The following is a 15,340-nucleotide window of genomic DNA, read 5'->3' on the forward strand; positions in this document are numbered from 1 at the left end:
TAATTGGTATTACATTCGACCTGAAAAGAACCTATATTAAAGGTGCCCATACACTACTCGATTCTCGTACGAGAATCGCGGGAAATCCCGCGATCGTACGAGAATCGAGCAGTGTGGACGAAGACGGGCGACCGTTTTTACTGATTACATCTTTTGTCGAACCAGCATGCTCGAAAACCAGCCGAGAATCGTACGATTGTCGGCGGGTTTCTAGCCTGCTCGTTCGACAGCTGCGGAACGGGCCGGTGTGCGCACACTGCCCGTTCTGCATTGCGGTCATCGGAAGCCCGCCCCTCAGCAGGGCGGGCTTTCAATGATCGCAAGTACATCTTGGACAAGCAGATCGTACAAGCTTTTAATAAGCTTACGACCATCGCAAGACAAAAGTCTTGCGATGGTAGTAAGGTGTATGGGCACCTTAAAGCTGCCCATACACCTTGCGATCGTCGGACGACACTTTTCCTCCGATTATCGAACCATGGCCCCATCCTGCCCCGATTATCGCAAGGTTGGATCAGTGGTAATTAAAAGACAGCACCTGGACGAAATGCGGTAATCCACCGCACATATTTTCGTCTGCGCATGTGCAGTGTAAATCATACGAATTTTGACGTACGGAAACGCCACCAACCTAGCAAAAATCGTACGATTGACCAAAGTTTTCTAACCCGCTGGTTAGTCAAAAGTCGATCGATTGTACAGTATTTGCGGTTGTACACTGCCCATCAACCTTACGAATATCGTACGAAAACGCAATCATATACGAAAATCGGCCGATATATATAAGGTGTATGGTTCGTTTTTGCCTCTATTCCTATAGATCAAACGTTCAGAGATTCACAAGACAAATGGTTTATAAATAGACTTCCATAGTAGATCAGTATCGTTTTACCAACACATACCAAGGTTGCAAACGTTCAGGCACTAAGATTTGTTATACTGTTCGTAATGAAGAGGTTAATTAAAGTGGAAAATCAGGTGTGCTCTCAAACTTTGGCCCATCATTTTTTTTTTTTTTATTCTACTGATACTTGCAGGGGTCAGAATAGCAGGTTGTACACGGAATAATAAGATCTTATGTAGCCAGATAGCTTGTATAAGGATTATTCTCAATGACATAACTCCATAGAGACAAATGAGAGAGACGATCAGTGTCCAATGTATCTGGGCTTCTTCCTGTGTAATGCTGTCTCCGTGTAAGCTGCCTGAGAGTAATTTCTCCTCAATCATACGGTGCCTCTACTGAACGATCACCGCTCACTCCCCATTGAATGTGACAAGTCTCCGGTGAAACGCGCAGTCTCCCTCCTGTGCCAATCACACCCCCAGTACTGCCCCAGTCTCGCAGTGGGCGGGATCTTTGGTCCGGCCCTTCATCTTGCGGACGTGGAACCCAAAACAAACCCGCCCAGTGCTCTGCCTCTAGGGTCAGCGACGGTCCCTCCCCATAGCTCCCCTCACTGGTCAACAGGCTGTCACCTTTTCCCGAGAACTGGCTCTGATTGGTTCCAAGCTTTGACACATCCCACCCCCTCTCCTCTCACTACCAGACTTCCCGCGCACCGCACTTGCCGACTGAGCGTATCCGCCTCCCTACACTGACACTGCTTTTTTATTGGCCGCCAATAGAGTCGCTCACATCTCTTCCCCGCCCATTCTTTCGGCTTTTCTTTCTAAGGCCACCAAAGCTCACAGAGAACTCCCTGCGTCATTATTGGCAGCTTGCCCTTGGAGCTGGTTGGGTAGTTTCTTTGTCATACACTATGGGCCGGACATGGATTGGCGCTCCCGACCGTCAGTCACAATGTGGGCGGAAGCGCGTTTGGGTCCTCCCCTGGCTGCGCCGTTGCTGAGGGGAGGAGGAGGAGGGGCCTCCATCTTTATTTCTTTGTTTCAAATCCTTTAAACTCACTGTTCACCCGTTCATTTTATGTTTGTATCGGTGCCCTTCCGGGCGGGCAGCCCCTGGTAATCCCTGGAGCGGGTGTGAGAGCTGTCTCGGTGGACGGGGAAGGCCTCGGGTGGCGGCGGGAGGAGGCGCACACCGGGAGAATGAAGCGGCGGAATGCAGACTGCAGTAAACTCCGGCGCCCGTTAAAACGGAACCGAATCACGGATGGGATCTACGGGAGGTGAGTGAGAGTGTCCGCAGTGCTCCGCGCACGCCAGGGAGGCGCAGGCCCGAAGTGAAGCCTCGGCCTTTCCTAGAGGGGATCTGAGCGCGGCCTATGTGTCAGTGTGCTGTGCCACGTCTGTCAGTGTGTCATTGGGAGAGGTGTGTGTCCCTGGCAGTTCCCAGACATTGCGCTGTGTCCACTTGTCCATGGCAGACCTCCTCGCAGCACATGTCAGGGAGCTGTGTGTCTTTGTCTGCCCCGCGCTCTTCTGTCAACGTCAGGACTGTGTGTATGTGTGCAGGGCCGCCACTTCCATCACTTACTGGAGCAGTACCTACAACAGCTGAGGTCTTTCATATGTCAGTGGAAGCAAGTCACCTGCCTAGGGACTCCTGAGAGCATTCTTAGTAGTTCCATTCTTTTGTACTATTCCTCAAATTTTTCCCACTATAAGGATTGCAGAATAGGGTGCTGCTGATAGTGAGGGCTACAGGTTGTCATGGATACAACAACAGTTTTGGAAGGGTGCTTGTTGTCTCTCAGTAGTATCAGTACTGCTAGGACCTTAGACAAAGGGGGTACACTCTGACAGCTAGTCCTGATAATTTAAGGTCCCATTCACACTTGTGAGTAGGGTGACTGGGTGAGAGTGACAAATTGCGAAAAGCTGCTTGCAGCCATTGGCGTGTGATCCAATATGCTGTGATTACTTGTCCCTCGTGCCTATTGGCAAGTGTGAATGGGGGTTTCTGTTAGTGTAGATAAAATCTAGTATCGTGGGTAGTGCTTGGGTGTGTTGTTGTAAGTCCAGTAATATGGTTACAATCCCTTTTATCATATTCTTAAAGCTGAACTCCGGGGAAAAAGAAAAATCTTACATTGCAGTGGGGCTTCCCCTGCATTGCAAGGGTTGAATGCTGTGTATACCTAGGGTATCAGGAAGCAGCCTGCGCTAACTTCTTCCTGATGCTCCGGGTTTTGGGTAGTCCCTCGACTTTTCATGTGAAGGGCTATTGTCCCTATATTGTACTTGATGACAACCAGCGCAGTGCCAAACAGAGGAGGCTGTGGCAGCCGGTCACTTGGCTTGGAGAGAGCCTGTCAGAGGGAGGGATGAGGTAAATATTTTACCCTCTGCAAAAAATAAAATTTAACTCGTGCAGGGGAGAATGTTTCTGTTCCCCAGAATTCAGTTTTAAGGGGTAAAATAAATAAGATTTTTTTTTTTTGTGGCCAGTTTGTCATTGTGCTTATCAGTGAAATCGATCTTTGTTGATCTGTTGCTCTGGGTCTCGCTTATTGCAAAGTTATTTTTAGACATCAGATTATAAAAGACCTCTTCTCTTTTTAAATTTTTTTTTCCTTTAGACAAGTGCTTGTTTACACCATACTGTACAAGTCTGGTGGAGTGCAGAAAAGTATAGCTCAACAAACATGGCGTGAAAAAGTGTATAATACTAATATATATATTTTGTTTTGTCAGGACTGCAGAACATTTTGTTGGAATTTACAGCACCATCTGTCTTTAAAGGAGAACTATGAGGTGAGTGCTTTTCACTCACCTCATAGTTTTAGCCGACCTGTGACAATGAGACTGTCACAGGTCGGCTTAGTAGATCGGGAGGTGAGCGAACACATACTGGTGTTCGTTCACCTCTCGATCCTGTCATGGCTCTCTGCCGTGACAGGGGAGGGACTGGATTCCCCCCTCCCCGCTCCGATCTGCCAGCGCTGACTGGCGGACTGGACGGGGGAGGGGGCGGGTACAGCTGGCTCTGCCTCTAGAAATTGTGTTGCCGCTCCCCCTCCCTTCATATACAAAAAGGAATAATAATAAAAAGTTGAAAAATAAAAATAATGCTCAACTAAGCAAGGGCTCTTTGGGCCTTCTCCAATTATCTTGGGAAAGCTGAGGATTCCAAATCCCATAAGAATGTTCTCATGTGCAGTGCTGGAGCATCTGCTAAGATTTGGGGTCCTTGGATTTCCCTGGCAATTGGCCACTCAAGCACTGTCATGGGGGACTATACCTTTTTGGGGTGGAGGTGGGACATTGGGGGATACCATCCCTTTGTCCCAAAGGGGCAAAGTGACAGTGTCTCTTCACATAATTATAACGGTGTGTCTGACGGTTTTTATTTATCTGGGTCATGGTAAATGTTGTGATGCTACTTGTAAGGATGAGTATATACTATATTTTGCATCCAAGTCCAGTTAATTATGACTTGACTACCACTAGCCATTATAACTATGCAAGCTAAAATGTTTATATTTGTTCCTTTTTATTAAGCTAAAGGTTTGGGCTCAAAGTAAGTAACGCTAGAGTGTCAGATCAGCTCTTACATGAAGTTTGACAATTGCTGCTCTGATTGTGTTAATAACAAAATTGCTCTTTGACATAGCTGTGCATTCACAGGAGCTGGGAGGCAGTTGATGGAGCAGTAACTTAGGCCCCATTCACACCTAGGCGTATTGTAATATGCGCGTCTGTCACGCGTTTTTTTTACCGCGATTCGCGGTAAAAAAAGTCACGCGATTCCAAAGGCTACTTGGCTGTATCCCAATGGAAAACGCCCTACAAAACGGCCCAAAGTAGTCCCGGGACCTTTTCAGGCGTGGGCCGTTTTGTAGGGCGTTAGGGACGGGCGGAAATACGCCAAGGTGGGAACGAGGGCATTGACTACAATGCAATTTATATTTTTGACCGTTTTGTAGAGCATTCGTCGAGCGTAGAACGCCCTACAAAACGGTCAGGTGTGAACGAGGCCTTAAGGTGATCCTTGATCCAGGAGGTGCTTAGCAGTGCCATTGATGTCAAAGGCGCCTCCCACCCACAGTGTAATCGCTGACACTGGAACGCACGGTACTGCAATGCCGTGCGTTCCAGTGCAATTGCAAAAAAATTGTGCATGCAGTTTTATTCTGAAGTAAACTTTGTAACACTGCATTTGTGTATTGTATTTTATTTGACATTAAGGATGGTATTTTAATATTTATCAGATTTAATCTAGAAAATAATCGGCCAACTAGTTGATTATGAAAATATTCATTAGTTGCAGCCCTACTTGTCTCACATGGTCCTTCACATTCAGCTTCTTGCTCTTCTCATCCAGCTTCTTGCTGAAGTCCAATTTTGATTGGTTCTTTTTAAAGATTAAGTAATGCCAATTTAACTTTTTTTCCCCTTGTATAAAGCATGAGGCTAGTTTTGCTGCCCATGTTCTACTGTGGATATCTCTCCCAATTTAACAGAAGTGTGTGGAACTGGTGCCCCCATGTGAGGATTTCCTTCAGCACTTGCTCTGGTGACCGCTCACCAGTAAAAAGAGATGGGTGAATCTTCCCAAAGGGGAGACAGAGACAGACAGCAGTATAAACTTGACAGAGGGTGTATCCCTTCGTCCACTTTACCTGAAACTTAAAAATTCCTTTGTGTGAGATGCCGTGGTGAATTGTAGCTTTATTTGGTACGGCATATACGTATCTGTCAGCATACTTGTCTGACACACTGACAGTGGATTTCACTGTAACAAATGTGACAATCTTAGAAGCTCAGGGTTTCAATTGTAATCTGCTGACATGCTGAGAGATCAGCATTCATGCCGATTATTAAAAAGAAGAAAAAAAATGTATTGCGCTTTCTGGCCCCGTCAGTTAGGCAGAAAAGTTGGCTGTTCATTTGGATGTTACAGAAACCTAGAGCTTACACTCAATGGCCAGATCGTGTGGTAATCTTCTTATGTATGTTGGAAGCTTAAAGTATAATCAAACACTTTTTTTTTTTTGCGTATATCTACTGCTGGCAAGCCGCTTGCTTCTGTCTGAAGATTCTCGAGTGGCCATGAAGGATCATGGGTGGGCGCATGCGCAGTAGAGATCTTCAGCGGGGAGAAGAGGAGAGACGCAGCTGTGAGCGTGCACGTTGGACAGACGCCGTGGGACCCAAGGAGTCTGCACTGGATCGGAGATCGGCACCAGCACTGGAGGGATTACTGACAGTGCTTGAAGGCATCAGTCCTGTTTGACCTCTTGTAATGGGACCTGAGGTATTCTCCTTTAAAAAGATCCCAGCTATGCATTTGTCATGGTGTACATAGAACATTGGTTTAAGATGATGTCTTCACATAATGATTTTTCCTAACATATTTTGGAAAGTATGATGCTATGGCATTGTTTTAGTGTGTCCAAAAGACATTCTCCTGTTCAAAAGTAAAACTATATTGGGCCTTTGTTTGCCGAAGTGTGCACAGCAGAGTAACCAAGTCTGATAATAGTATGCCTCCTAGGCTACTGATACTTCCCCCATGTACACTATCACCCCGTGAATGCCCCTCTGTGTCCTCATTTCCAATGCAAATGAATGGAGGTCCTTAGACCACTGGAGCCCGGGGAGAAGAGGCTGCAGGAGAAGAGGCCTGCAGGGACCAGTCTATCAGCCAGGTGGGACTGAGAATCAGGGTTAATTTTTTATTCTGCCCCCACTTCTAGAACTTTATTCAGCAGTTTCTATATTTTACCTGATAGAAACGTTTACCAAATGCTATGTAAGGAGAAGGACTATCTCAATAGATATAAACTGATTGCGTTTTATTTAGGCTCTTACACAATATAGTGTTAGTGAATATGGAAGTTGATAGTAACATTTAACACGTTGCATGAATAAATGACTGGCGTGCTCTACAACAACCGCATTGGTAAACAAACTTTACTAGGGATGCACAGAAATTTTGGCCGCAGTTACATCTGACGAAAATGACAATTTTGGCAAAATGCCGAAAGTGCCATCTTGAGGCTGAAATAGCAGTGCATCCCTGGGTTTTCTCCTCCCCACTGAGGGCTGCTCTGTGTCCCAGGGGGGAGGAGAGAAACTGTCACAGGAAGCCGAGTGGTGCGGGGGAGGAGAGTGCTGTGATCAGCTGGCGTCTCTCCTCTCGAACAGCTCGGCCTCCTGTGATAGTCTTGGAGAGCGGCGGTGTGGGACAGTCCCCACACCGCCGCTCTCCTGATCTGTCACAGGAGGCCGAGCTCTCCTCCCACACCGCACTTCTCAGCCTCCTGTGACAGATCAGGAGAGCGGTGGTGTGGGGGCAGAGACAGCCCGCATGTCACAAGAGGCCGGCAGTGTGGGGGAGGGGGTCAGCTGTCAGAGGAGCTCTCCTGGAGCTCTCCTCCCCGCACCACTTGCTCAGCCTCCTGTGACACCGAGTCAGGATGGAGAGTGGGGTACAAACACTCAGCGATCAGTGATTGCTGAGTGTTTGTAAATAATTGAGGACATGTTTACTGTGTCCCCAATTATGAATGAATGGGAAGTGATCTACATCACCTCATGTTCATTCACAATTGTGGACATGGTAAACATACTATCTCCACAAGTTATGAATAAACAGGAACACTCGCTATAGAGGCTTCCTGTTCATTCATCATAACAGGGGATGCAGAAAGAGATCAAGGCCTGTGTGCTCTCTATTTTAAAAGGGAAATATCAGGGGTCTGTCTAGACCCCCAATATTTCCCCAGAGCCCCCGACAGAAAAAAAAAAATTAACAAGAAATAAAATATAAAAAAATTAAAATTTATAAAAACAAAAAAAAATTGAACAGGTTACGGGGAAGAAAAACATTTTTGGTTTCGGCTTTTTTTAAACTTTTTTTTGTTTTGAAATTTTAATTTCAGTTCACCTCTAAAATTTACGCTTTATAATCGTAAAGCTGTAGACCTAGGCACATTCATCGTACTGGATCTCAGAGAGGGGTATCTTAAATGATGTCATTGTTCTGCTGCAAACAGCAGGAATGATTACTTTGATCCCTCCTACCACAGTGATCACTCAGTCAGGTTGTATTTTGTAACTTTGCTGCTGCCTTTTAACCTTGTGATCGGCAGAGAGGGCTTATTGTATATGGCAAAGAACACACACTATCATGAAGGTGATCGAAAAAAGCAAAGCGCTAGGGGTAAAATGTGCAAAGGAGCGAAGGGTAGGTTTTCGGGCAAAAAACGGTTTATAAACCTATTAGGTGTATAACTGTGTATAAAACAGAACTAAAGCACTATAAATAAATAGAGAAGCTCCAACCATATAGAATATACAATTAGAATCAGTAAAAATCAAGTCCAATAGATTATATAGTTAATAAGTGCTAATAAACATCAAAAAATAAAAAAATGTGTCCAAATAGGTAGAATAATCCGGTGAACGGTGAACTCCGTGTGCAAATATACAAAGATAGCAATGTGCTTGAAGATGATCCGAGCAGCCCCTCTCGGGTGGGTACTCACCAAAGGGAAGTTGGAAGAAAGCTCGTAGCAAGTGGTGGCGTGGTTAGACTTGAGCATAGAAGACTTCTCTGCGAGTCCCGGCAGCCGAAACACTTGATTTTCCCCTCTATGCCGCTGGCTGTATCTCAGGGATGAGGAGTCCGATCCTTTCGGATAGAATGTTACCAAAGTGCTTTGCCGTATGTCCCGCAGATTTTTAAGGATGAACAAAAGAGAGAACCTTCATAGCGTAATATATAAAGCCTTAAAAAAATGTTATTCGAAAAATAGGCTTACGAGGCAAAGAATTTTCGGCCAGCTAAAATTAGCACAGAAACAAGCATAAAACCTCGTGTCTGTAAACTCAGCATCTACTCTCCTCGACGCGTTTCGTCATGTGACTTCCTCAGAAGGGGAGTGGATGCAAGAGACAGGAGGTAAATCATATAAATACACTCCGCTAATTGGTCCCAATTCCAAGTAAACCAATTAGGCGGCAGCGTAACAAAAACTTAAAAACGGACACATCATTGAACTCTTGTTGCTTGCTTTATTGTTTCTTGCTGTTCTAATGTAACTCTTTAGTTTAGCCCCACTTTCAAGGAAACCTTTAATGAGAGAACAGTTAAGGCTGCTGTTGGTGACGTCTCCTCCTGAAAATAGAGACTTAACAGATCGCTTCAAATATCCCTAAGAATAGCAGTTAATATCAGAGAACATGATTAAATATCTTAATAAAACTAATCCAATCTAATAATAACATGATAAGGGTTATATTACGATAAAAATAGACTGAGAACTCTATATAGAACCGACCAAAAATATTAAAATGAGGTTGCAATCCGAAAAAATAATAATACATAGGCTTGTATATCAATTTAGGGGTATATACAGCCAATCTAAAAAATATATAATTGGGCAGTGAAGGTGCCAGGATTTACCTTTTTTATTTTTAAGGAATTAGAATGCAATATCAGCATCTATCAGAACAATAAAGACACTGCTTAAAGTGTGTGTACTAAATTGGAAAGAATATGTGAAAAATAGGCCTGCTTTAACAGAATTGTAACACGTGACCAATTTAAAATCTGCCACTTTGATAATAAATGTTTTCATCTGATTTGTGGCTATGGGACAAAACAGAAGGCTATTATATAATTTTGACAAATGTAGTGTTTTATATGGTAATTAAGAGTAAAGAGGCCTAAACTTTTTCATTCTAAATGCAAATTATTGTAGGTTTTCTGTCTCATGGTCTTCTATTGCTGTTTCTCTAAATATTAATATTACATTTTTAAGCTGTAATACTCAGTTGGCTTTATACAGTTGACTACAAAAATGTTGGCACCCCTGGTCAAATGACATTTTAATCATTTTCTAAGTGAAAAGTTCAAAACCACCTCTGCTGGAAAACGACTCGCCCGTGATATCTTTGCACATTTTACTGTAACGTTGCAGTTTATCTGAAATAGTTCAACCCTGTAGGCAATTGTTTAACAGTACAGATGACAATTTACATAAAAGATAAAGGTCCTCCGATATTATTTCATGGTGTATGTGCACTAAAAGTAATAAGGGTTTTAATTGATGACATTATCTCAGCCTAGGGAAAGTCATTTGCCTGGAGCACAGAGACTGCTTTCTAATGATGAAATTAAAAATCATAATCGATTTGTTGGCCGATGGTGTTTTTTTTTTTTTCCAGATTAAAAAAAAACAACAAACCAGCTTTTTTAAAAAAAAAAAGTTTACCTCACAATAAAACTACATGCACAATCTTTTTGTAATCTCACCACACTGGAATGCATGGCATTGTGGTACTGTACATTCCAGTGCAGGCGATCACAGGTGAGCCGAAGGTGTGTTTGGAGTGCCATTAAAATCAATGGCACCATAATGAATGTTCCACAGCAGAATTTGTCAGGTTGAAACTAAAAATTACTTTTTTTTTTAAAAATTATAATTGTATGCATTATATTAGACAGTTTAATTTTCATAGATTTTTACAAAAAATCTGAATAGAAAAACTCAAAACTAATATAATAATAACTAAACTTTTATTTTACATAACACACCACTGCATGGGAAAATTTGCTCTCCTGAAGATAAGTGTTTTTTTATTTTTCCAGTATGTGCATGTCGTTTACAACTTAAATTAAATCCTATTATGGACATGTCTTTTTTTCAACCTGACTAACTATGTAACCCCAAGCACTGCTTCTCTTCTGAGTTGAATGACAATGGGTTCCCACCCACCCTGAATTCTCAGGAGAATGCAAAAAAAAAAGTGCTCATTCCTACAGTCCAGTTATCATACTAGATATTGTGCTTATTGCACAATATGCAACTCAACATAATATATACATTTTTATTCATATTCAAGTCCTATTTAAATGTACCAATGCTCAATCTAGTGGTCATCCGCATATAGGAGCAATGCAATTAGCATCCTTGCTTAAAGCCTAGAGTTAAACTTAGTTAACCAGCAGCCCTAGTTGCCCACTGGAGCACCCCCACAACCTTGAAGAAAAGATTGAGCATTGGTACATTTAAATAGGACTTGAATATGAATAAAAATGTTTAAATTATGTTGAGTTGCATATTGTGCAATAAGCACAATATCTAGTATGATAACTGGACTGTAGGAATGAGCACTCTTTTTTTTCCCCTCAGCGCACACCTTTTTACATTTGTTTTGAATCTTCAAAAATGCAACTGATGCAATTTTACATAATCTGTTTTGCTAGTGCAAAAAACAAAAAAAAAACAAATTTGTCACCTTGCACACAATGTGAGTATCCAAAATGAACATTGGTTAAAGTGACAAACTCAGGAGTTAAACCGTATAACCTGCATTCAAGTACCCTATTAACAAAAGTGTATCTTATTTGTGTATCCCTCGGTTGCAGATTCTCAAATCATCTCTGAATTTGCTGACACTGTCCTTCCTTCTGGAGGTGCTAGTGAGGTGCTAGCGGTGTGGAAATTTTAACAGAAAAAACTACTTGTCCAAAGACTAAAGCGGTGGGGGCAATCTACTTGTCCCTCATGACAATCTGTCACAATGATAAAAAAAAAAATATTTTAACCCAAACTGTTTAACTGTGCTAATTGGTCAGCAGTCACCTGACCAACGAGTGCTTGCAATTTGCGATCGAAATCCAAAATGCATAGCGCAGGCCAGTGCTGGACAGCGGTATGGGGTACAGATTGTACTGGCGGAGGGAAAGGACTGTTTGTCGGAAGGTAAGTATAGCGAGGGGGAAGAGACGGGGCCAGATTTGATCGGTTAATTCCATTTTCGCAAATTACATGGGAAGTGAACTTGCCTTTTTAATCTACATTGTGTGCGTATCAGGGCCGGTACAAACTACAAACAGTGCGTTCCAGAGCGGTCAGCCTCTGGAACGCACCGTATCGCACGCCGTGTTCAGGGGCGGTATGGTGCGTGGCAGTGCATTAAAGTCAGTGGCACAGCAGCCACGCCCGCAGTGTGACCGCCAGCACCCGAACGCGTGGTACTTTAGTGCCTGCGTTCTGGTCCAGTGCGATCTGCAATGCTGAACGCAGAGAGCAGACTGGAGTGCGATAGTAGTAATGTTTGTTTTGTGAATCCTGCTGCCTGGCTACCCCAATATGGCATTGTGGAATGGCGGCAGCACTCAAAGCACACACAATGTCCTACGCATGTGTTTAATTGCATGCAGATGGCGGGGCAGCAGGGTCGGTTTAACTTTTTTCTTTTTTGTGTTTTCCACCTAATTCTATTGATTGGAGGTGACAGGTTCTCTTTATGGAACCTGCTCTATAACACAGAACAGATTTCTTCTTCGGCGCAGTTCCTGACAGCTGAGACAGGTGGTGCTGTGATTACAGCTCCACGGTCTCACTGATCACACAGAATGAAGAACGGATGTTCTTTGCTCTGCTCCCCGCTCTCCATTCTGAGCTCATTTGCATGGTCACGGGTCCCCCGAGGAGCGGGGGACCACGAACACCACGGCAGGGAGGGAGGGGGACAGACAATCAGGCTGGTACAAGTGTTCAGATCGCTTGTACAAAACATGCAGCGACTCCCCCATGCAGCGACTTTATTCGTAGGCACACCAGACATATGTTTACACCCCTGATGTAATGTCATATTGCTGTTGACAGCTCAGTGTAGGTGATCAAGCACGGGCCAGTGTCGGGGGAATGACAGATCTGCAACTGTAAAGGTGCCCATACACCTTACGACTATCGCAAGACTTTTGTCTTGCAATGGTTGTAAGCTTATTAAAAGCTCGTACGATCTGCCCATCTTGGACAGGCAGATCGTACTTGCGATCATCGAAAGCCCGCCCCGCTTAGATGACCGCAGTGAGGGGCGGGCTTCTGGTGCGCACACCTGCCCGTTCGGCAGTTGTCGAACAAGCAGGCCACTAATTCTTGGCGGGTTTTCAAGCCTGCTTGTTCGACGGAAGACGTGCGACCGTACAGTACAAAGTAGGGATTTCCCGCTATTCTCGTACGAGAATCGTATAGTGATGGGAACCTTTAGTAATTCACCAGAGGGGAGATCATAGAATGGCTTTTCACTAGAGCTGCAGCTAACGATTATTTTCAAAATCGATTAGTTAGCCGATTATTAAGTTCGATTAATCTGATAAAAAAATAAAATACATTTTTAAAAATTGCTCCAGTGATGGAACTACTAGTTTGTATTGAGATTGTAGCTTGGAGCGGTGGAAGTAAAAAAGAAAAAGTGTGGTGTGAAATAAAGTGTAAAATTATACAGCAATCAATGCAGAATGGCACCGGCTATAGAGGACTACAAATCCCAGCAATAATACATTATACAGCGCAATGCAGAATACCACCAGCTATAGAGGAGTACAACAAATCCCAGCAATATTACATCATAGCTGGCGGTATTCTGCATTGCGCTATAATGTACTATTGCTAGGTTTTGTAGTCCTCTATAGCTAGTGTTGTTCGGCATTGCACCACTGTATAATATTGCTGGGATTTGTTGTACTCCTCTATAGCTGGTGGTATTCTGCATTGCGCTGTATAATGTATTATTGCTGGGATTTGTAGTCCTCTATACAGCGCAATGCAGAATACCACCAGCTATATAGGAATACAACAGATCTCAGCAATACATTATACATACAGTGTATAATGTATTGCTGGGATTTGTAGTCCTCTATAGTTTGGTACATTGTGCTGTATATTTTACCATCGGCTATAGAGGAATACAAATCCCAGCAATACATTATAGAGCACCATGTGTGGGAGTGCAGGCTTACCTGAGCAGTCTTCCAGCAACTTGCTTCTGAGATCAGGCCTGTCTATCGGCGGCTGTCATCCACCATCCCCCCGCGCCTGCTCCTCCTTACTTCTTCTCCCCGCGTCCCTATGCCGATCGTGGATGTGGGCGGGTGGTGCTTGTGTGGAGCCGTGAACAGGACCAACTAATCAGCGGCCGATTAATCGATGATTGAAAAAGTTGACAACTTTTTCAATCATCGATTTATAATCGATTATGTCGGTTTAGTTGTTGCAGCCCTACTTTTCACTGATTAAACCCCTCTCTGCTCTACTCATCGACACCTGCCATGGCTCTCGGGTGCGGCAGTGAAGCCTGGAATACACGGCAGGGGAAGTCAGGTGGGATGTTCTAGTGTCTGTGGAAGATATTAGGCGGAATTCACTTCCACCAGAAAGCCAACAGTTGGCTAAGGAGGTGTAAACACACTCCAGCGGCTATAGAGTTTAAAGGCCCATGCTGCCACTGATGTATGACATACGTAAATATGTCATGTATAGGTAAAGACAAAGGATAATTTTGAGATGATCGGTCAATGTCAAAGGTAGTAATGTAAGCCAAAAAAAGCCCAGGCCATGTCATGCTTGGAATAAAAATAGTTTAAGACCTATGCTAAAGCATTTAATCACTGTCACCCTGCAAATTACCATTCTTACAAGAAAAGATTTTGATCTTTATCAGATTAAACAAGTCATGTCTGAAAAGATAAACCACTTGTTTATCTCTGGATGGAAGTATGATGCCTTGTCATGTGCAGCAACTGTCCTGTAACCCTTTCAGATCTTGGTACAGCCCGCCCTTACAGTCTCGGGCAGGCTATGGCAGTGTCTTACTGTGCAGAAGCAAATGTGCATTGTCCATGCGGGGCAAAGCAACAGGTTTGTAAAGCCCAGGCCCCTCCCTTCAGCTGCTGGTACTAAAGAAAATACCCCATACTTGCAGGTATTAAAAATAAGATAACTCTTTCCTGGGCCAATGGGCACACACCATGGTGTCACATCGGAAGAGTCTGTAGCCCTGTGTAAGCTACAACTTGAAAGATTAGTTTATGCAGGGTGGGGTTTCTTGATCAGCAGCCATTCACAACTATGAAGGGGCAAAGGGAAGCTGGAAATGTGTTTTCTGTGGGAGAGGAAGATTCAAATGACCCTGTTGGTTTGACCTGCATGGACAAAGCATAACTTCAATTTAATGTTCCCATCCATGGAGAGGCATCCTATAGCACCATTTTACACAGCAGCAAAAATTTAGTTTTTCAGTTTCTATGAATTCCCCATAAAGAACAATGCAGGTGCATTTTGGGAAGGATGTTTCAGTATGTCAGAAAAACTTTAAAACCTACAGGTCTATGTTAAAGGATAGTTGGAGTAAGACGTACCCAGGCCTGCAAAATTGTGCAGACCTTTAAAAACTTTAAAACCTACAGGTCCATGTTAAAGGATATTTTGGCAAAAGCTGGCCATACACCTTACAACCATCACACGACTTTTGTTGTGCGTTTGTTGTAAGGTAATTAAAATCTCATACGATCTGCCCATCTTGGACAGGCGATCATTGCAAGCCCTCCCTGCTGAGGGAAGGCCTTCCGATGATTCCAATGCTGAGCGGGCAGTGTGCGCTTGCACACCGGCCTGTTCCGCATTCCCCCCCC

At 43.8% G+C, this 15,340-nt stretch overlaps 1 protein-coding gene across 2 annotated transcripts in view; it reads left to right on the forward strand.

Moving 5' to 3' along the window:
- The first annotated feature begins 1,659 nt into the window (after positions 1-1,659).
- The window catches only part of TMEM57 (transmembrane protein 57), a 53,848-nt gene continuing 40,167 nt past the window's right edge, over positions 1,660-15,340 (forward strand). Inside the window, exon 1 of one of the 2 annotated variants that reach the window (XM_018558043.1) lies at positions 1,660-2,132. In XM_018558043.1, coding sequence (XP_018413545.1) covers positions 2,053-2,132 — 80 coding nt within the window. In that variant the 5' untranslated portion in view covers positions 1,660-2,052. The remainder of the gene's footprint in view (positions 2,133-15,340) is intronic. The other variant, XM_018558044.1, reaches the window with a different exon arrangement.

The sequence above is a fragment of the Nanorana parkeri genome, unplaced genomic scaffold, assembly GCF_000935625.1.
Source record: "Nanorana parkeri isolate BGI_ZX_2015 unplaced genomic scaffold, ASM93562v1 scaffold316, whole genome shotgun sequence".
Taxonomy (NCBI): Eukaryota; Metazoa; Chordata; class Amphibia; order Anura; family Dicroglossidae; genus Nanorana; species Nanorana parkeri.